Below are 23175 nucleotides of genomic sequence, written 5' to 3'. Positions count from 1 at the left end.
TACCTTAATATATTCTTATAATTTCCTCATTTTCTTGTGCCAATTACTTCCCTTATCTTCTAAATTTAAATCTGTGCTGAATTTGAACATTTCTTATTTTTCCCATGTTGTCCCCTTTTTTTTCTCTTTTTTGCCAAAACAACCACAAGGTATTTTATGCAATTTTTTTAAATCAAAATTAAAGTCTGCAGACAAGCTTAAAAACCCTTGTTCTTCTTTGGGTATTACTTCCTATCCTTTTGCCATGACTTCCGCTTCTCCTTCTCCCATCTCTTTTGCATTCGTTTTATGGTGATTATGAATGAATCTTTCTTGCTGCGGTAATTTAAATCTTTTATAGTCGACTATCACGCTTTTTTGTTGTTGTTATTTTCTTCCGTTTGTGGTGTTTTAACTTTTTGTAGTGTGGCTTTATCCAATTTTTGATTGCTGATTGAGGTTTTTAGAGTTCGATGTTCATTTATAAGCTACCATTGCTGCCTTTTGATATTTCTTGGTATATGCTTGTCGATAATGAGGTCTAATAATTGGGGCTCTATTGCCTTTCTTGGATTTAGCAAGAATTCCTTCATTCGGGATTTTATTTGATGGTTTCATTTTTTTTTTGATTGAGAATATTTGAGTGGGGCAAAATTTTGTATTACTGTTTGTATATGTTGGCTTGGGTAAGGACGTACCTTGTGGAAAGCAGTGAAGGGATACTTGATAAACTTGTCGATGACAGAAAGAAAAGAAGGAAGAAAGGTGTACATAGAAATAAACTACATTGCGCAGGAGAACGGCCTTTGTGAGCCTTTATGGACAAACTCAATAAAATAGGAGGAAGAAAATTGAGTGAAATGCCTTTTGATTGTAAGACCAAGTTAATTTGGCCCTTAAGTGTACCCTGGGTTGGCTTAAAGAGTTAAACTGAAAGCCTTTCAATACAGCTTTTCGATGATCCACCAAATCCCAAAACAATGTTAATTTGGTCCGTATCTGTTTGTTGGAGATTATTGCTCTGGCTCTTTGCTTCATTTCATTGTGATACATCCATGTTTTTTAATGCATGCGGGTCTTTCCCAGAGATTTTTTATTTATCAACAAGTCCATGACTGGCACGGGCCAATGAACCATCACCATATCCAATAACTATATATCTGTTATATTATCCTGAATTGCTGGGGTCATTGCACTAAAAAACGCTGAGAATTTTTTTGTTTTGTTTTGGTGGATATTACAGCATTTTACGAGTCTCCTAAACTGAAGTGTGACTGACGTTTGTAACAGTTTTTACCTGGTTAATTTTTAAATGGCATCATCTGGTTTGACTTATAGCCCCTTAAGATATAGTGTTTACGTACCTACAAGTGGTTCAGGACCACATAATAAGAAAGTTACCTCTCTTCCTAATATTTGGAGATCCAAGGACCCTCTCTGTCTGCAAAGGTACAAATTCTACTATACATGTCGAGTTCTTGCAGGCACACAATTTTATGATTGATGTGTCATCTTGATTGTCATTTAGAAATGTTTTGGACGGTTCAACTTGGAGATATAAACAACACCATACTTTAGTGAAGTGTGCAATGGATGCTTCCTTTGGTGATCTTACTAATGGCTCTAACGGTAATCCTGTAAATTTACTGGTTGACTATGGCGTTATTTTTTATGGTTTAACATGTTTGATTTGTATTAACATGTTTTCTGTGCCTACATTTTTTTTAAACAGGAATTTGAGTGTTTATCGTAATCGGGAGTGACCTTCAAACTTGATATATTTATTGTAATCGGGAGTGACCTTCAAACTTATGCTTAGTTAGGTCCTATTACCCTGATATCAGGTTGTCTTGAACTTACAAACGGGGATACTTAACATCATGTTTTGTACTTCACTTGCGTTTATTTGACTATTATATCTATAGAAATACTTCTGCTATTTGAATACGTTAATGATTATATAATATGATTATTTATTGCTCAAAGTTTTACATCAACTGTTTAATTCGCTTAACGCTGGAGAAGCTGGTGTTTCTGAATTTTTTAGATTTTCTTCATTCTACTTGATACAGCTATATTTCCCAGAATTAATGTGAAGGACCCCTACAAGCGATTGGGAATTAGTAAGGAAGCCTCTGAAGAAGAAATTCAAGCTGCTAGGAATTTTCTAATACAAACATATGGAGGAGACAAAAATAGTGTGGATGCGATAGAATCAGCGCATGATAAAATTATTATGCAAAAGTTCTATGAGAGGAAGAACCCTAAGATCAACATCAAGAAAAAGGCCAGAGAAGTAACACAATCTCGATATGTTCAGGCTGTCACTACCCGGTTTAGAACTCCAGCCACAAGCTTCATAATCAAACTTCTGTTGCATTTATAGTGCTTGGTGTGCTCACATTACTCTTTCCTACGGAGGAAGGTCCGACCCTTCAAGTTGCTATTTCTCTGATAGTCACAACATATTTCATTTTTGATCGGCTGAAGAGCAAATTGTGGGCTCTTCTATATGGGTAAGCTCTAAATGTTCCTGAATTAAATATGCCATGTTTTGTGTCCGTTGTCAGTAATATATGAAATCATTATTGAAACCTGCTTCGAAGTTAGAAAATATTTATCCGCATGTATATACTCTAGTAATTTAAAGTCCAGAAGGCAAGCACCTTGAGTCTTGGCTCAGGATGCTCGGCACCTGCATTGCGACACATCACCAAAGCTCTGCATGTCAGTGAAGCTTGCATCTTATTGTGAAGCCCATTCTTGAGCCTTAAACGCTCAAGGCTGTTTTAAGAGGGCCTAAATATAAAAAGTATTGAATTCTAGGTGAAATGAAAGACAACAGTAATTCTGACTCACTTGTTAAAAACTATCTTTGTTTTAGAGTTCATTCAATAGTTCGTAAGATATATATTTGGGCATGATGATGAATTTTTTTGGATATTTTGAATGACCACGTGACCAACTGACCCCATAGGATGTCTTACGTTGATATAGGCGCATGTTTGACCTTACATTAAATCTCTACAATACCCATGTGCCGTAGTGTACATTGTACTTCTAATAACAATATATACATCATTACATAATCCTTCCTTATGGTCATCTTTTTTAGATTTCGTGCTGAACTTGTTACTCAATTGTTCAGGGTTGGAACTTTTGCTCTTTCATGGCTGATTGGAACGTTTTTGATGGTTTCTGTGATGCCGCCAATACTTAAAGGGCCCAGAAGTCTGGAAGTAACAACTTCATTGATAAGCTACATTTTCCTATGGGTTTCTTCAACTTACCTTAGATGATCTTTTTTCTGGAACATCCCCAATATCTTGACAAGATAGGCTATTTTTCGTTCTGTATTTCTTAAGTTTCAAGTGCTTTATATATATATTGTGGTGATACATGATTCAGAGATTTATAACATCCTAGGTTGGGTTTCAACTCGCAAATTCTTGATAATTATGTCCAAATCACGTTCAAAAAAATTATTATGGAGTAAATCTTACAATAAGTAAGACGAAAATAATGTCATATGCGAGGCGTGACATTGAAAACCTGTGTTAAAAGCTTTATTATAAGATCGTTCTGTATTCGCACCTGTGATTCAATATTTCTTCTGTTCTGTTTTTTCGAAAAATTAATTAGAGCATCTCCTGCCATCATCTCCACCGTAATAAAGGATGGATTTTCCTCCGAAGCAACTCTAAATTGAATCTCCGAAATGGAGATTGAGTGATCCTTTGGAGGGCAATAGAATATGATTTTGGAGGATGACATGAATTACAAAAATGTCATATCCCAAAATTGCGTATTGGTCCTTTTTTATTTTTTTTATTTATCTTTTGGTCCTTTTTTATAAATTTATGTTTTGGTCTTTTTCAAATTTTTTTTAAATCCCTTTTAATTATTTTTAGTGTTAAATTTCTTTGTTTCTTTTAATATATTTCAACTGTCTTTTTCATTAATTTATTGTAATTTTACTATTTCTGAGAAACACGAAAGGAGATAATAAACAAGGTCATGAAAAAAATCATTACACTTTTAATTGTGTTCGATAATAATAAATTATATGATTATTTAATGCATTATACAATTTATTACAAAAAAAATAACAAATTAATTTTGGACTGATAATCTAGCGTATGTAGCTTGTGAGACGGTCTCACGAATTTTTATTTGTGAGACGGGTCAACCCTAACGGTATTCACAATAAAAAGTAATACTCTTAGCATAAAAATTAATATTTTTTCACGGATGACCCAAATAAGATATTTAACTCACAAGATAAGATCCGTGATACTGACTCACATAAGTTTTTGCGAATAATATATTATGTAATTGGAGGTTTTGGTGATGTACCAGAAATGACAAACTCGGGTTTTAATCTTAATTTGAATCGAATTCGAGCCAAGTTTCAATTTATTGTACGTGATAAAGGCTTTTGTAGGGATGTGTAGGGATGGAGAGCTACAAATTGAGTAGGTGGGACGTTTTACGAATGGTTGGATGTGCTTCTTGAAATTGAATGCGTCTCATTCATAACGACTCGGAATGTTTCAGCCACAAACTCAATGGGTCGATTGTGGCCCGTGTGGTAGTCACTTCAAACCTGTGTTATTTTTTGTTAGATCGAAACTTTTTCTATGATCGTTATTTCACATAAAAAATATTTTTACATTCTCTGAGTTCATAGCTATTTTTTCGGATGATGTTCGATACAAAATATTGAAAATCTGGGATATATATATGATATTGCAGAACAAATTTATTTGGATCTGATACAAAAGATAAAATTTTTAGTATAAAATATGAACAACAATATTAATATCAACACTTATTACACTTGTTTTTGTGCTCAAATATCATATATTAGTATCTGATCTGAAAAAATTTATACTGGAACATCATATATTAATATCACATATTTAATATTTTGTACCAATTTTCATCCAAAAATATTTGTCATTAATATTAAAATTCGCTATACATATTTAGGTACTCAAAAAGCATATATTATTTGGGTTAGTTATGGAACGAATCGGTTTAACAAAGATCCAACACATATTTAACTATTGGGATTGGATTATTTGTTTTTTTTTCCTTTTTTATTTTTTTAAAAGTGTATTTTTAAATGGTTTTTTTTTTTTAAATTAAAGAAAACCACCAATATAAAACAATTTTTCTACGCCACGTGCATGCATGAATGGGGATCGATATGGACGATGCTACCTTTAATTATGGGACACCTCGTCTTTGAGGCACATGTGATGTGATTTATAGGGGTCAACTTTAATATTCCCCACTCCCAACCAATCATCAACAATCTCTCTTTAATTTTATTATTATTTATTTATTCATGCATAAATTAATTATTTAATTTTAAGTATACAATGGTTTTAGTAATTAAAAATTAAAGAATATTAATGATTGGGATTAAGGGAATCAATTATATCAATCGATTCAGAAAGAGTAATACCATTGACTCATGTTTTTAATATTAAATCTCTGTTGAATTTGAAATACAGCTATTAATTTTTAATTAATTATATTTTCATCTGTCTGTATGAAATAAAATCCATAATATGTTGATTGAGTATGCAATATGGAATTTAATTAATTATATTTAACAATTGATATATAAATTTAAACACTTGCATTTTCAGCAAAAAACAATCTTAATAATCTAGAAATATCTACGACGTTAAATTGTAATTATTATGAATGTGTTGAATCCGACAAATAATTTTTTGACAAAAATTTGTGTGAGACGGTCTCAAGGGTCGTATTTTGTGATACGAGTATCTTATTTGGGTCATCCATGAAAAGTATTACTTTTTATTCGAAGATTATTATTTTTTATTGTGAATATCGATAAAATTAAATCGTCACGTAAATATTCGTGAGACCGTCTCTTTCTTGTTCGCTCGAAGGGGTAACCACAAAATTGCAATATCATTGCAAATTAAGATCAGAAAGTTATCATCCTTTTCATCTTTATCAAAATCAATGACGAAACAAATCGTATCCTGAAAAAAAACAAAATAAAGGAATCAACTTTGATTTCAAATATAAATTCTCAGTCTGAATTCATATTTATCTGTTTTGCATACAAAATCAGGAGAAATTTTGCCTAGAAAACAGAGAGATTTTCTTGCAATTGATGGTTTCCAACATTGTATGAAACTCATCGGCAAGAACATATTTCTCAAGTTTTCAGGTCAATTTTTTTCAACCTGATCCCACGTTATTTCAACCCATCGTGAAATATTTGACAGACTGTAAATTTATATGGTCCACAGCCCTTAGAAATGGAAAATACAAAACCCCCCATCAATGCATGAGACAAAAGACTGACCACAGAAATATATAATTGGAACACCAAAGATATGCAGACCCTTTTGTTCGTTCGTTATGTTTTCCATTTTTGAAGGGCGTTAGCTAATGGATATGATCCCTGGTGCAGTTTTGGCACGAATTTTCACCGTCTGATTTCAATAAAAAGCACGAGTTTTGAGGTGGGAAATGGGGACAATGGAGAGTGGAGACGAAGGAATACAAGGCAATGAGGAGAGAATTTACGTGTCTGTGCGGTTAAGGCCTTTAAATGATAAAGAAATTCTGAGGAATGATGTTTCAGATTGGGAATGCATCAATGACAATACAATTGTTTACAAGAGTGCTAACCTTTCTGCGTCAGAGAGGTTAATGTATCCTTCTGTGTATGTATTTGGTAAGAAATTCTACGCTTGCTATTTTTTTGTTGCTAGTATGTTTGTCAAACTTTTTAAAAAAGAAACTTGGTTCTTTAAATCTCGACAAATCAGTGTGATCTCGGTCTTATTTAGTTTAGGACCACATACATCATTAGGTTTTGTATTTAGGTTCTCTTCCCAGAATTGACGCTCAATTTCTGATTCTTTTTTTGCCCAGACAGTGTATTTAGGACTGATTCCGCCACCAGAGAGGTGTATGAACAAGGAGCCAGGGATGTTGCTTTGTCAGTTCTCAGTGGAATGAACTGTGAGTAAAGCTTTATCCTTTTTTCAAGTTTGAAGTTGAGTTTGTTCCTTTCTCTCTTTTGGGTATTCGTTTTAAGGATTATTTACGCCAAATAATTTAAAACAAATTGTCTGTAGCAAGTGTTTTTGCTTATGGACAAACAAGCAGCGGAAAGACTTTCACTATGACTGGAATTACGGAGTATGCGATAGAAGATGTATACAAGTATATACAAAAGGTTATCTTTAATGCTACATTATGATTTGCGGTATTTGGTCACCAAGCGAACAACATTCTTTGTAATTCTAATGGTTGAGTTGTTTTCAGCATCCAGAGCGAGAATTTGTTTTGAAGTTCTCTGCTAATGGAGATCTATAATGAATCTGTTAGAGACCTCCTTAGTTTTGATAGCACTCCACTGAGACTTCTGGACGATCCAGAGGTAAGAATTACATTTCTGCGAGTTGTAAATCCGAGGAAAATGTTTTTAATTTATTGGTCGTTACCTTATGTCCATTTTTGTTTTTGATAGAGGGGAACCATAGTGGAGAAACTCACTGAAGAAATTTTGAGGGACTGGAATCATATGAATCAGCTCCTTTCAGTGTGTGAAGGCAAGGAAACATATTTTTCCCCACATTTGATGGCGCATGTGTTTTGTTTGAATCTGGGGAGGGTTCTATTAATTTTATATTTCGTATTTTCGAGTTAGAAACAGTAAACATCAAGGATTGAAATCTATTATTATTGAAAAATGTGGTAGCAAATATTGTTTCAGTTTTAAAATCTAAAATATTGGTGTAAATCTTGATAAAGTCCTCATATAATATATCATAGACCGTCCAGTATTATCAATTTCTTGAGTTCTGTCATCATTGCAGCTCAAAGACGGATTGGAGAGACATCCCTTAATGAAACGAGCTCCAGATCTCACCAGATTATTAGACTGGTAATGGAAAGATTTCATCATATGCCAGGATATTGTTGCAGAAATATAGATATTTATGAATTTCCATTGATGATTAATGTGTTGTTTCAGACAGTTGATAGCATCTCTCGTGAGTTTTTAGGCAAGGACAATCCGAGCACTCTTACAGCCACTGTGGTACTTAGTTATTTAAAGATTATCATTCTACATGCTATATTTAATTTTTACTAGATGTTTTTGTTTGTTTGTTTTTTTAAATGGAAATCAATATCTTGTCTTTGTGTAGAATTTTGTCGATCTGGCTGGAAGCGAGCGTGCGTCCCAATCGTTGTCGGCCGGCACTAGGTTAAAAGAAGGCTGCCACATCAATCGCAGTTTACTGACATTGGGAACAGTGATTCGGAAGCTGAGGTCAGTTAGTTGTATTCATGATTTTTCGTCCAAAACTCGGTTTTTAAAACTTCTGTGGTTGGGTGAAACTGCACATGCTGTTTTTTGGTAATTTGTTTTACACCTTATTAGCAATGGACTAAGGATCTTTAAGAACTTGGTTCTTTAACTAAATTTTCATTTGAATAGATTGAAAAATAGAAAGCCAAAGCCAAAAACAAAGTCTGTTCACTGATTAACTTTATTTGCGAAGATCTATAGTACTTTAAATGAACCTTTGATGCACTATCATTTGTAGAGTAATGATTGCTCCCATTATAATTTGTGACTGAACCATTACTCATTTTATAGAGTTAGACGCTCGGTCGTATAAAATCTTAGTTGTATTGTATATAAATATGAAAGGCATTGGGAAGAATGAGATATTTTTGTAGTACAGTCTTGTGTTAGTCATTCATATTGCTTCATAATTAATGCAGCAAAGGCCGAAATGGGCACATTCCGTATCGAGATTCAAAGTTAACTCGAATACTTCAAACATCTCTTGGAGGAAATGCTAGAACAGCCATCATCTGTACGATGAGCCCAGCACGAAGTCATGTTGAGCAATCAAGGAACACTCTTCTCTTTGCCGGCTGTGCAAAGGAAGTGAGAACCAATGCCCAAGTTAATGTGGTCATGTCGGACAAAGCATTAATAAAGCATTTGCAGAGTGAACTAGCAAGATTAGAGAGTCAACTCAGGAGTCCCCAATCTACGGCCCTGTCAAATCATTCGGCATTGTTTAGTCAGAAAGATCTTCAAATCGAAAAGGTATTGGTACTATATGAAAATGATGGTTGATAGTGGTTTTTCATCTCCCAGGCTGTCAATATTAGGCTTCGGTGAAACCTGAATCTTTATTGAAGTTTTTTTTTTTGACGCAGCTTGAGAAGGAGATTAAAGAACTTATTCTGCAAAGAGATATAGCTCAATCTCAAGTGAGAGATTTGCTACAAATGCTGGGAGATGATGAACAATCAGCTATACGGGTAAACGTTCATTGCTTGATCTGTTGCTTTCTTTTTGTACTGCTTATTCGTATTTTTAGTACACTCCTGATTTTTTCCTCTAGGTAGGATTGGGAAACTACCCTCATTTGCGAGTTCAAAAATCACCGAAGGGTGAAATTCAAGAACAGGAGAGTTCCATTTTGGCAGATCCTCACTCCTTGGATGTTGATAACAGAACCTTTTCTGATGGACTCAGTAGGACCAGTTCAGAAGATCATTTTGCTAAAATTCCTTATTTTAACGAGAACTTCGAGAGTAATAATGCTACTCCAAGAATCTTGATTAGCAGTTCAAACTTTAGTGAAGGTGGTTCATCCCATGGTTGGGAGGACATAGAGAAACGAAGTAATGGGACTTTAGAGGATCTGTGCAGGGAAGTTCGTTGCATCGAGACAGAAAAATCGAGTGACATAGGTTCTGTGAAATCAAGTAACTTACATTCAGAAGAAAACATCCCTGAAGTAATATTGCCTGTAAATGGAGACAGGAATGAATCTAAATCCCCATCCCCGCCTTTGGCTAGAGATCAAGAACCTCCATTGAAGGGTGATAATGAATTGAAAGCAGATAAAGGGTTTCGACCTATACCTTTGGAGAAGAAACAAGAAAAAATTTCTTCATCATTGAATGACGTCCGAGAGTCAATACCACCAATGTTCAAGAAAGGGAGTGAAGTTGGATCTATTCATTTTCTTGATATCGCATCTCTTGAAAAGCTATCTTTAACACATGAGCTAGCCACAGATTCATCGGTCTCTAGAAGCATGAAGTTGACTAGGAGTAGAAGCTGCACAGCAAGCATGGTTACAACTGATTCAGCTTCACCTTGGTTCAAGATTGTGGACTACAATGAGAATACATCATCAATAGGATCAGAAAGAGAAAAGGAGAGTTTCGAAAGGAAAATACCTCCAATAAATTTTAATTCCTACATGGATAAGTTGTCAACAAAAGATTCTCATTGTTCTCCAGAAAATACTTCTGATATTGAGATTGGTGCACCATATATAGAGTTTTCGATTGCTGATGATGTCATCTGCTGTTCTGCTGACAAGAGTGAAAAGACCGAGCTTCCAACTGAAAAAGAGAGTGTCACAGATCCAGTGAGTCAACATTTCTGTCTAACAAAAGTATATTCTAAATGATTACATTCTTTCTTGAAGTATTTTTTGTCAAGCATATGCAGATTTATTTTTATCTGTATATACGCATATACATAACAACAAAAAAGCAATAATTACATCTACAAATTTTTGGACACTTGAATTGGTTTCCTGTCGTAACTCTTATGCATCAGCATCTATATTTCATACAGGCTAATAGCGAGACTGAACCAAAGGTCAATCAGTCTTCAAAGAAGGATGTCAAGGACGTTGGTTTAGATCCAATGGAAGAAGAATTCAAAGGTCTTTCAAGTTGGCCAACTGAATTCAAAAGGCTCCGAAGAGAAATAATTGACCTTTGGCATGACTGCAATGTCTCACTTGTACACAGAACTTACTTCTTCTTACTTTTTCAAGGTGACCCTTTAGATGCTATATACATGGAGGTAGAGATGAGAAGAATGAAGTTCTTGAAGGAGAAATTCTCTCGGGGAGAGAAAACCATAGTGAATGGTCAATGTTTAACGCTTGCTTCAAGGTAAGATTTTTGAGCCAATGACAATGGCTAATTGTTCACTAAAGTTGGTTATTTTTTTAAACTTTTTATGTAATATCAGCTCGAAGGACCTTAGTCAAGAGAGACGTAAGCTGAGCAAGCAGATGGAGAAAAAGCTTTCAGAACAAGAAAGAGAAATGCTCTTCCTCAAGTGGGGCATTGGCATCAATACCAAACTCAGAAAGCTACAGTTAGCTCATCGCCTGTGGTGCAGTACCGACGATATGAATCACATATATGATAGTGCATTGCTTGTTGCCAGGCTGGTTGGTCTTATTGAATCAGGGCACTCTCCCAAGGAGATGTTTGGGCTTAATTTTACACCCCGAAGATCAGAAAGAACGTATACTTTCAAACGTAGCTTGGTATCTCTCTTCTAATGTTATACCAATATGTATGACTGGGTAGATTTTATCGGTTTCGAGTATAGGTGGCATCAGATATTTTCTGTGGCTATAAGGTTTGTTGCAATGTAAAATTAGTGTCAAGAAAATTTCAGGGGCCTTCTTCGACTGTGTTTATATTGATGTACATCCCTTTGGTGCTGTTAGTGTAAGAGCTATTTCAGTGTGTATGTACAAGTCAAGTCATCCTTGCAATAAATTATACTTTTATTGACCACTATATTGCGATGAATCTGAGTCATTTGATTGCTAAAGTTCACAGAATTATAATTTATGATTAATAAACTTATTCCTCACAGTATTGTGATTATTAAACTTTGCTTTTTCTTTGTACAGTAATTAGGGTCCACCCAAGAATCCATGAAATTCTAGTATGAATTTATAGGATAAATCTGTTATCGGAATAAGTCGAGTAAAACTACACTAATATTGTTTCCTCAAGAATTATGTGGTAAATATATGTATGCATGGCTTCATTCAAGTTGTATTTGCATCGAATGATTTGGATTTGAAAAACGAATTTGAGGGCAATGTTTCAAATAGCTCCATTTTCATGAACTTGAAATCTGCTATATATATTGACTACTAAGAGCAACTCCAACTGTCTTGATATCCAACACCAAAATAGAGTCATGTTTATGTGATCTAACCGGACACTTTCTGCTCCTCTTGCATGGTCCTAACATGAGTTGGCCTTGGCCTTGGCCTCCTCTTCTTTATTTTTATTTATTTATTTTAATAGTTAATTACGATATAAATTAAGGTTAGTTCGAAAACTTGATTAGATTATTGTAAGATTTTTAATATCATTATTTTAATTTTGAGTAATTTATTTAATAAATAATGAAATTAATTATTATTTTATGATTTCTTAAGTATTCGAAATATGTATAAAAATTAAATTTATTAGTAATATCTAAATAAAAATATAAATGATAAAAAAACAATATATGATATGATATGATTATAAAATTTGCATAATTATATATAATTGTCGTAACCTTGTTGCCCGCATCAATTAATCAAACAAAGAAAGAAAATTAGACAGCTTGGTTTCTTCTTCTCAAGCAGCCTCCGCGCGAAGCTGCTAGGGGTGGTGCCCTTTGAGCAGCTGTCAAAAAATCCTGCCATGAACATCCCTGTCGTCTCGTTGACTGTGAACAGGTTCTATAGTGGAAATAGCTTTTGCTTGCTCATGTTCGTTATCCTGTACTCTGGATCGTTAAGTGCTTCTAACAAGACTTCTTCTGTTTGCTGATTTGTATCCGATGGGTATCTGATACCACAAACATCTCTTTGAATCCAAAAATTATATTAAAAAAAATCCCATTTTGAACACAATTTCCATTCAAAATACTTGTGCCTTAAATTATTAGTTAACATAACTATAATCTTGATTCATAGCATTTACAACGGGATTATGCTGCAATAAATTGGTGAGTCATTGGTACTTCGTATCATGTATGTAAAATCTTGCCTGTGGAAACAACTTTATTAAGTATTTTCTAGTATTCTTGCAGTTTGAAAGAGTGAGTTCCAAGATTAGAACTCGGCGATACAGTCCTCCATCATCCCCATATGTAAAAATTAACAAAAAATTGAGCATATCGATGCAACATTGTTTCGAGTCTCAATGTAGTTTGAGAGCTTCGATAGGCCTTCCAAGAAGCGATAAAACCGTGCCACAGATATGTTTCGAGGAGAGACCAGCTTCTTCGATCTGATCCTGTGGTGCTCCATGATCAATGTATCTATCTGGAAGCACCATTGATCTTAACTGCAATTCGAAAAAATCAACAATATATTAGAAACAGAAAGAGGGATATAGTTAATGCGGAATCTATGGAACCAAATATGCAACTTTTTGTACCTTAAGGGGTCCATCCAATAAACCATTTAAGCTCAGGAAATGAGTGACATGTGATCCAAATCCTCCAATTGAACCTTCCTCCACGGTGATTATAATTTCGTGTTCTTTTGCCAGTCTTCGTATAAGATCAGCATCCAATGGTTTACAGAATCTTGCATCAGCAACTGTTGCTGATATGCCAAGGGATTTAAGCATTTCTGCAGCTTCCAAACACTGCTGAACAATTGCTCCATATCCAAGAATCGCCACTTTGTTCCCTTCTCTTACTATTCGGCCTTTCCCAATCTGTCAAATAACGTAAATATGCACTCAAATCATTATTTCAGTTGAGGGATTTGGTTGGTTCATACAAGGTTTGTTTGTACTATTAGGTGTAATTTACTATACCAAAAAGTATATAATTGACTCAAAACATTTCAATCATCATCCAAACAGTGTCAAGATTGGTATCAATGACAATCGGTGCAATTGTAATTGCTTAGCGACATCTCTCAACAATTGATTCAACTGCAACTGAAAAGACTCGAACATGTTATTTTGACTTTAATAATGATTATAGGATCGAGTATCTATAGCAATACCAAAAGCAATAATAGATTGTAATAGTCTAGTTCAAATCTATTAAACTTGTGCAAATATTATGTGTCTACAGCTGAATCGCTCGACATTAATCAAGAAACAGGGAAATTATTGCTGCCAACGCATTTGAAATAGAGTAGAATTTTGTTCTCACCTCAAGTGGTATTCCTTTGAAATGAGGTGGGAGAATGGCTCCTATTCCATTACCCCTCGGAAATCTAAAACAGCTTGGTCTGTCATCTATTGCTGCTGCTGTGGCAACCATGTGCATTAGCTCAGCCTCATCTGATGGAGCCATGACAACCATATTTGGCAGGCAAGCCATATACGTCACATCAAATGCACCACAATGAGTTGGCCCGTCTGCACCTACTAATCCAGCTCGATCCATCGCAAACCGGACAGGTAACTTTTGAAGATCCACATCATGTACCACCTTTATAGATACATTTAGAACTGTTATACTTAGGTCTAAAACATGACGAAAAATCATTTTCTTTATATTAGATTTCTCACCTGGTCGTATCCTCGTTGCAGGAAGGATGAATAGATAGCACAGAATGGCTTGAGACCCTCGGAAGCTAAACCTGCTGCGAACGTGATGGCATGCTGTTCAGCAATACCAACATCAAAACAACGGTCTGGAAAACGTTTCTGGAAATAATTTAAACCCGTTCCACCTCCCATTGCAGCATGGATAGCCACAATTTTGCTGTCTACTTCAGCTTCTTTTACAAGCGATTCTGCAAAATACTGAGTGTATGAAAGTGTAGAAGACTTGGGCTTAATCTGTTTCCCTGTACTTGGTTCAAACTTGACGACTCCTGAAAGATCATGAAAAAAATAAATGCCACGTTTTTTTTCTTTGCAATAGATAAAACTTGGTTAATTTTTGGCAAGTTTGTGTATAACACTAATATAATCTCACCGTGCATTTTATCGGCTGCTACCTCAGCTGGAGGATACCCTTTCCCTTTTTCTGTTACGACATGGATTAAAACGGGGCCTGGTGCCGGCATGGCCTTGACTTTCTCAAATATACTAACTAGATCATCGATATTGTGCCCATCAACAGGGCCGATGTAGTACAAACCAAGCTCTTCAAAGAACGTGGAACCGGAAGCACTTAACATCCCTCTTGCATATTCATCAACCTTGGCTGCAACTTCATGTGCTTGGGGTCCAATTTGCTTTGTAATGCTCTGCAAAGACACAAAACTTTACCAGTTTCCTATAATTTATCAACGCTGACACCTAAAGGAAATCGAGTGTTACCTTTGCAGCTTCTCGAAGTTGTCTGAATTTAGGATTGGCCTGAAGCTTGCTCAGCGCGCCACTGAGCGCACCAACGGGCGTTGCAGGGCCGTCTAGTGTGGCAGTTGGTAAAGAAACTTGCTTATTATCGTTTAGTATAATAATAAGATTCGTGTCCAGAAAACCTGTATTGTTCATGGCCTCGTACGCTTGTCCAGCGGTCATGGCTCCATCTCCAATCACCGAAACAACATTGTTGTTCTTCCCTAATAAGTCTCTGGCCACAGCCATACCTATTATCATCGCAAATTTTCATTATTTTATATGTGAATCCATTTTTAAGCAAATGTTTCGAAACAAGGTATGCAAATTTGAAAGTACCAAGTCCAGCAGAGATGCTGGTTGAGCTATGCCCAGCGCCGAATGCATCATACACACTCTCGTCTCTTTTAGGAAATCCTGCCAGCCCATCAGTCTTGCGAATCGTGTGCATTTTAGACCGCCTCCCAGTCAGAATCTTATGGCCGTATGTCTGAAATTATATTCTCCATTTCAGAATCCACTCATATATTACTCAAGAAACCGAAAGAATATTTTATCCATAAGCGTAAATAACTACAATCTCCTCCATTACTTCATGAAGAAACATCTATATCTTGATTCTGTTCCTGAAGTGTTCATTATGTATAAAACAAAATAAATTAAATCTTTACCTGATGGCCAACATCCCAAATAATTTTATCTTTAGGGCAATCGAAAACATGGTGCAGAGCCACAGTGAGTTCCACAACTCCTAAGCTTGAACTTAAATGCCCTCCAGTCTTTGCTACAGTATACACAATCTCTGCTCTAACTTCTGCTGCTAATTGTTCGAGATCCTGAGAAACAAACAACATATAATGAAGATGAAATAAACACAACCCATGAACCCTTATCAATTATCACCTTTTTTCAGAACAATGATCAATCAATAGCAGAAAAAGATTTTTTTTTTTTTTTAAAAAAAAAAAGAAAGACAAATTCTGGATTTCACTTTTGAATGATGCACCTTTGTGGAGAGATTCTTCATATGAATAGGATAACTGATCGTATCGAGTAAAGGTGTAGCCGGTTTTTCGCCTGAAAAATCAATCTTCCATCCATCTTTTTCTTTCCTTATTACCATCTTCCTTTCATCCCCATCGGAAACACCCCTGGCTGATGCTTTAACAGACGACTGAGTTTAAAACCATTTCAAGCAAAACCCAGTTAGCATAAGATTCAAATAACCACAGAAGATTCCACGTAACAATAACTCAAAACAATAACATAAAAAACATGAAAATTTTAACACAGTTCTAACCTGTCTTCTTCCTCCACAGTTGAACTTTGGAACTGCAAAATATGGTGATGTGGTTTGGTTTATTCTAATGAAATTTCCGTGAGCAGCCATTCCTGGAATGAAAATAATGGGTATTTCGTTGGATTGGAGAAGAAGATCAAAGTGAGTGAAGAAGGACAGAGTGGTAAAAGTTGGCAACAAAGACCAAATTTATAAATACCAATATAGAGTAGCTTCCATGAAATGACAATATAAATAAGCAATCCGACAAGGTGGACTGGTTTAGCACCACCATTCCTATTCTTTTCTATACATGCCAAACTTTGGTGGCTATTCCCTTTTGTTTTGAGTTCAATTTACTTTCTTTTTTTTCCGAGGAATGTTCAATTTAATAATAATAATAATAATAATAGATGATGGTTTCTTCTACTTTCTATACTTGAGAATTATTTGATAGTTCCAGGTGTCACAGTAGAATTCAATGTAATTACAATATTACTAGATTGGGTATGAAGACAACACCCATAATTTGTCTGGTTGGATTTGATTGGAGATTAGTGTGACGCGCGCGCCTATAAATCCTTGGTTGCGACGTGACGTCTATATTTAATTTTAATTCCAAGATTATATAATATGCTCTTCTTTTGTCATTACAGTTGAGGAATCACAAAAAAATGTTTCGGTTCTAATTTCTGTTTGATGCCTTGTTTTTTCAAACAAATATCGTCGATTTGATAGTAAATATTAGAGGACCCCAATTCTATTTTCAATGTGATAAAATTTTTAAAAAAATAGTTTGCGCCATCAACACGGGTTATGAGACTGAAACTGCGCTTGTAGCTCATTTAATCACACCCTCAACCAACTTAACATTAGATTAGAGTTCGAATCTTCATTTTCCGTTTGTATTAGAAAAAACATGGTTGATGGGAGGACTCTCGTTGATGCATGGCGGCAGCAGCCTAAGGTTCTTTTTTTTTTTTTTCCTTCAAAAAAACAATTTTTATGATTCATGACATATTACCGAGATTAACGATGATGTGTACATAACTAATTTAAAAATATCAATTTTTCATTCTCTGTTGTAAGTTTTGAAATTTTAATGGATTTAATTCAAATAAATATGTCAAAATGAACTTTCGGCATGTGTCAAAGACGCAAAACCAATCAAATGTGTAATTCATGTTAAATTTTGGACATCCTAATCAAGACATGTCACCACCTTGGATATATATATATATATATATATACACACACACACACAGACACACACACACAGAGACACAAAAATTAAAATTGTGTGCCCATTACTGTTTATTGTTTTGATGCAGCCAGCTGTTATTTCGATTTCAGTATATGCGCATGAGTCGGATGTGATTTAGACTCGCAAATGAAGACAACCCCCAAATTAATTTGAGTTGAATAAGAGCTAATAATGCATTGGTGATGCAACTGTAGTGAACTTAAGTAACACGTTTAGTGACTTTGTGGGATAGCTTGTAGGAAATACTTTTTGTCTTCTAGCCGACTATTTGGAAATGCTCTAGAGTGTGTGCGAATATCAATTTTTGCTTCAAATTTTATGATTTTTAATCAAAAGTTAGAAGCAAATTTGATATGTTTTTTTTGTGTTAATAATTTAAAATTATAATTTGAAATTTGTATTATTAAAAAATTTATCATATTCTAGAGTTGTTTTCAATTTTTATAAATATTTTGGGATATTTTTCAAAACGTTAAATTTTATTTATATATGAGTTTTTAAAACTTTCGAACAAGATATTTTATTTTCAAATAAAATAATTTATACAATATTTGAAAGCACAAATTTAATACTTCAATTTATTTATATTGGTGCATGTGTAATAATTGTCATTACTATACGGTTTGAAATATTTGATTTGTATTATTATCACCGGATATAACTTTTGATAAAACGACAAGTGATTAATCCTACAATTGGTAATAGAGACAATGTCACAAGTTCGATTCACATTGATTACAAGGATTGCTATTATTGATAGCGAGATTGTTGACTGCAATAATTGTTCATAGTGGGTGCATGAGCTGTTGCATGATTTAAAATATTTGAGTTACATCATTACTATCAGCTATAATTTTTAGTAAAGCGAAAATCATTCATTCTTATAATTTTTATATTGAAAAATATATGTTTTTCATTTTTTTTAATATTGTCAGCAAAAAAAAAAAAAAAGAAAATTGACTTTACGATAAAATTGAAGAGCATTTATGTTTAACATATAGATGGAAGCGTAGAGACGGCAAATTGTATTTACTTGCCGGATAGGAACACATCTGATTAAATTAGTAAGTAAAAGTTTTTAATAATTGGATGCGTTCGTTGTCACCAAATAATTTAATTGTTGCTCAAACAAAAAATTGTAGATACATTTATTGTTCAGTAACAAGAAAAAAATGTCTCGAAATATCATATAAATTTTGAAAATTAATCCTAATAATACGATATTGTTCTCTATATGTATATTATTCAAATGCATTTTGATAGGAGTATAAAAATGGATCGAAATTTGAAATTATGAGTTCAGGACTGCAAAATTTATGCGTAATTCTTTTTATTGCTATATTTTTAATTTTTTAACCGGGGAAACTTCGTGGCCGTTATTTTTGATGTGCTCTGCGTAAATCCACGGGATAATGCAATAGCCCACAGACCACGCTAATCAGGTAAACTTTGACCAAGCTCAATCAAAAACCCCCTTTTTTTTTATCGCAGTACCATATCATATGTTCATAATTAATTTTCTCTTAATTGCATACTATAACTAATATTATATTAGTAAATCCTGAGACTTTAGTTGTATTTATTATAAATATCAGTATAAAAATGCCATTTTTCATATTTGAAAATCGAAAGAACTAAATAATAAGCTAAGGGCGATATTGATCACTAATATTTTTTCTCTGAAATTTAAAATTTTAAAATAATAAATCAAATAAATACGTATAATCATTGGCAAAAACTTGTGTAAGACAGTATCACGGATCGTATTTTGTGAGACGGATCTCTTATTTGAGTCATCCATTAAAAAATATTATTTTTTATGCTAAGAGTATTACTTTTATTGTGAATATCGGTAAGATTGACACGTCTCACGGACAAATATTCGTGAGATCGTCTCAAAAAAGACATACTCATTCCAATGAAATCTTGTATGAATCCATAGGTTAAATCTATTACAGGAAAATCTTGATTGAATCCATACTAATATTGGTCCATCAAGAATTATTGCATTCTAAATATGTGTAGACATGGCGTTTATTATGATCATGTCACTAAAATGGTCAGTAAATGATACTAAATCTTTGTAATAAAATTATCTCAATTGCCAATCTGTTGCTTTCAAGTTTATATTGTCAATCTCAGCCTCTCTCTTATTTGCCACTTTCCTATACTTCGGACATATTTACCCGCGTTATGTGTTGTAAGAAATATAAAGGGATCCATAAAAAGTCGAGCTTGAACGTGATGAGATTGTGTTAAAATGAAGCAAATCCACTGTTCTGCGGCAGCGCAAGAGCTCAAGCCAATAATGTTTATGATATTAAATCAAATAGCTAGTGGAATCGTTAATGTGTTTTACAAACTTGCAGTAGCTGATGGGATGAAAGTTAAGATTTTGGTGGTTTATCGGTTGGTTTTGGCCTCGATTTTCTTGGCTCCTATTGCTTTAGTCTTTGAAAGGTGAAATTTAATTTGGACTGAATCCCTTTCCGATGCTTGGTCCTGTCTTTCTTTTTAGTTTCTAAAACCTTTTAGACCTTTGAATTTGATTTGTGTTTGCAGGAAGAGTAGGCCAAGATTCTCAAAGATCATAGCTTTGCAAGCTTTTGTGAGTGGATTATTGGGGTAACAATGACAACTTAACGAATTTTTTTACATCAAAATGGTGAAAAAAATACTTAACAGAATGAAAATCCTGTTCATTTTAACAGTGTATAATTTTTTTACCTGTTACAGAGGATCATTAGGGAGCAATTTGAATGCAGAGAGCATAGTTTTGACATCTGCCACATTTACAACTGCAATGTATAATCTCATTCCAGCTCTAACATTCTTCTTGGCCGTCATTTTCAGGTACTTAAAACTGGTGGAAAAACTCCCTTTTCTTTCGAATTGAAGTTGGAATGAACAACGTTAAAATGAGCATAACTGTATTGTGATTGTCCTTTTTATGCGTTAACAGGTTGGAGAAGTTAGAAATACGACAATCAGCAGGAAAAGCAAAGGTTGTTGGATCCACACTAAGCATTGCTGGAGCAATGGTTCTAAGCTTTTACCAAGGAATAAATGTCACACTTTGGTCCACTCACGTAGATTTGCTTCAGACGGCTTCGGCTACTACTGATCAGCGGCAGCAGCAGAGTCCTTTACTGGGCTCGTTATTGGCCGTATCCAGTTGTTTGTCTTACGCAGCTTGGTACATAATTCAGGTAATCCCACATAAATAATACAGAAAATCTGAAATCTCGATCAAATGCTGAAAGATAATTTCACTGTGAACAGACTAAAATGAGCTATGACTACCCTTGCTATTCAAGCACGGTCTTAACGTGTTTCAGTGGAGCGATCCTGGCAGGCATATATGCCTTATGCACAGAAACACGCTTCACAGAATGGCAACTCGGGTGGAATATCAGACTCGTCGCTTCTGCTTATATGGTATGAAATCATCTAACTGCTTTTATAAAAGCAAGGCTTGGATCACGTTTTCTTGCTAAGCATCTGAACTTTGTGACAGGGAGTAATCGGCTCCGGCCTGGTGATAGCAGTAACGGCATGGGGAGGTCGAGTGAAAGGGCCTTTGTATGTCACTTCTTTTCTGCCAGTGTCTCTCATATTTGTCGCGATTATAGGATCCATTGCTCTGGGTGAGAAGCTGACACTAGGAAGGTTATAATATGATCTGGGATCTTGCTATTTCTTTTTCCTGTATGTGTTTTTGCAGAAAGTTTATTATTTTTCCGTGTTCTTCAGCGTACTAGGATCAGTAATGATAATCACCGGCTTGTACTTTGTGCTGTGGGGAAAACGGAAGGAGACGATAATGACTCAATCCGACTCGGTAACAGCAAGAGAAGAAACGTCGGAAAATGCATCATCTGCTGCTGCTGTTCGAGAAGTCTAACTTGATACTTCGTACTCTTGAGCTAGCATACGATAGATTTTATACGAAGCACTGATTGTTTCGCCTCCAAAAAATTGCATTTGATATATCATATAATAAGCATACTAACATTGTTATACATCAAAAAATTTAGAGAGAACATACAAGAGAAAAGAGCACTGAATACAAAAACCAAGTCAAAAAACAACATTTGTCACACGTTGTACATTATAGAACAAATTCTCACTCATTTATCACCTCATAATCTTCAATTAGTCGGATTTCACTCATTCTCCTCTGTTTTCTTTGCCTCTGGTTTTTTATCAGTTGCAGAGTCCTCATTTCCCTCAAATTCTACTACCTTCACAGGGTCCGCCACCATCTTATCTTCGACTGTTTCGAGGTTTGAGATCTGAACTGGTTTTCCTTCTGTTTTCTCTGCAGGTAGAAAAGATTTTAAGGCTTCATTTTCTCGGGGCTCTGCATCTTCTTGTTTTAATTCCCCTGAAGCATTGCTGCCATTCATAACCAGACCTTCTTCCCCTTCATTCTACATTATTATTTGTTCAAACATTTTAGAAAAGAATATAACAACTTCCCATTTAAATTTAAACCACAGATCCTGAAACTCCAATTACGATATTTATCATAATTAATAAAATGAAGACAAGTATTTTACCTCCTGGATTAACATTTGTCCAAGTGATTGGTTCTTGGCTTCATCATCCGCCACCACCCCCACGTCCTTGTTCTTCACCTCTTCTTCCATGACAGCGGCTGCCTCCTCCTTCGAAACAGGCGGCGGCTGAGCATCGCCGGAGTCCTTCAAAACCTTAAACCTGCTCGCACATGCTCCCATTATTATTTTTTCTCTGCAGATGAAAATGGATCACAATGCAGCGTGTAGATAGAAATTAATGATTAATTGAATGGAGAGAAAGGAGTGAAGTTTGCATATATAGGACAGGATGGCAATCGACATTAGAGGTCCATCATGGATCCGTTACGACATTTATATCCTATATTTTCTACGGATCTTTAAGATTTTTAGTTCCCTGTCGATAACTCTTTCTATGGAACTTTGACCGACAATAGAGTTTTCAATGTGATTACAAACCATTTTAGACGGTCTAACGAATCATTATCTGTGAGACGGGTCAATCCTACCGATATTCACAATAAAAAGTAATACTATTAGCATAAAAAGTAATATTTTTTCATGGATGACCCAAATAAGAGACATGTCTCACAAAATACGACATATGAAATCGTCTCACACAAATTTTTGTTTTTAGGGTTTTAAGGTATCTTTCATGTTAAAATAAAATAATTCATTCATTGTATGAGACAACATCAAACATTAGACTCAATTGTAACAAACTTATCTCGTCCCTTAGAAAAAGTAAAATGCAACCAAGATTTATTAATTGACTCTATGAATTTGTTTTCTTTTTTATTAATTTTTATTTCTTATGTTATTAATTGTTAGTTGTATGCTACATATTATATTATTATTCTCCTAATATTTACGTGGAGATTAATAATTCCAACAAAAAATATACATGTATGAGTTGGCCATGTTATGTATGGTATAAT

At 34.6% G+C, this 23175-nt stretch overlaps 5 protein-coding genes across 5 annotated transcripts; 3 read left to right on the top strand and 2 right to left on the bottom strand.

Moving 5' to 3' along the window:
• Positions 1–177: 177 nt before the first annotated feature.
• Positions 178–3417, top strand: LOC142539786 (protein CHAPERONE-LIKE PROTEIN OF POR1, chloroplastic). Its single transcript, XM_075645494.1, is given in 6 exon segments — positions 178–320; positions 1270–1428; positions 1508–1608; positions 2052–2342; positions 2345–2495; positions 3128–3417. Coding segments are annotated over 5 exon segments (831 nt in total). The 5' UTR covers positions 178–320; positions 1270–1291; the 3' UTR covers positions 3279–3417.
• Positions 3418–6005: 2588 nt separating this feature from the next.
• On the top strand, positions 6006–11640 carry LOC142539785 (kinesin-like protein KIN-7F). The gene is given in 14 exon segments (XM_075645493.1): positions 6006–6706; positions 6907–6996; positions 7113–7213; positions 7303–7338; positions 7340–7417; positions 7508–7589; positions 7857–7924; positions 8015–8080; positions 8190–8314; positions 8773–9106; positions 9220–9324; positions 9408–10448; positions 10661–10986; positions 11066–11640. Coding segments are annotated over 14 exon segments (2979 nt in total). The 5' UTR covers positions 6006–6498; the 3' UTR covers positions 11385–11640.
• Positions 11641–12870: 1230 nt separating this feature from the next.
• Positions 12871–16699, bottom strand: LOC142539784 (1-deoxy-D-xylulose-5-phosphate synthase 2, chloroplastic-like). The gene is made up of 10 exons (XM_075645491.1): positions 16454–16699; positions 16160–16327; positions 15825–15989; positions 15493–15643; positions 15133–15404; positions 14786–15059; positions 14374–14681; positions 14012–14293; positions 13279–13563; positions 12871–13185 (listed from the first exon to the last, which is right to left on the bottom strand). Exons 1-10 carry the CDS (start codon positions 16541–16543, stop codon positions 13039–13041), a joined length of 2142 nt encoding a protein of 713 aa, XP_075501606.1. The 5' UTR covers positions 16544–16699; the 3' UTR covers positions 12871–13038.
• Positions 16700–19956: 3257 nt separating this feature from the next.
• On the top strand, positions 19957–21600 carry LOC142538354 (WAT1-related protein At1g68170-like). The gene is made up of 7 exons (XM_075643691.1): positions 19957–20156; positions 20259–20321; positions 20433–20549; positions 20659–20905; positions 20979–21134; positions 21214–21365; positions 21450–21600. The coding sequence occupies exons 1-7, from the start codon at positions 19957–19959 to the stop codon at positions 21598–21600; spliced, it is 1086 nt and encodes a 361-aa protein (XP_075499806.1).
• A 141-nt stretch (positions 21601–21741) lies between these two features.
• LOC142538914 (uncharacterized) lies at positions 21742–22639 on the bottom strand. Its single transcript, XM_075644204.1, has 2 exons — positions 22259–22639; positions 21742–22129 (listed from the first exon to the last, which is right to left on the bottom strand). Exons 1-2 carry the CDS (start codon positions 22436–22438, stop codon positions 21863–21865), a joined length of 447 nt encoding a protein of 148 aa, XP_075500319.1. The 5' UTR covers positions 22439–22639; the 3' UTR covers positions 21742–21862.
• Positions 22640–23175: the final 536 nt, after the last annotated feature.

The sequence above is a fragment of the Primulina tabacum genome, chromosome 3, assembly GCF_025594145.1.
Source record: "Primulina tabacum isolate GXHZ01 chromosome 3, ASM2559414v2, whole genome shotgun sequence".
In the NCBI taxonomy this organism is placed as follows: domain Eukaryota; kingdom Viridiplantae; phylum Streptophyta; class Magnoliopsida; order Lamiales; family Gesneriaceae; genus Primulina; species Primulina tabacum.
The sequence above is the reverse complement of the archived record's forward strand: the minus strand, read 5'-3'. Positions and strand labels throughout refer to the sequence as shown.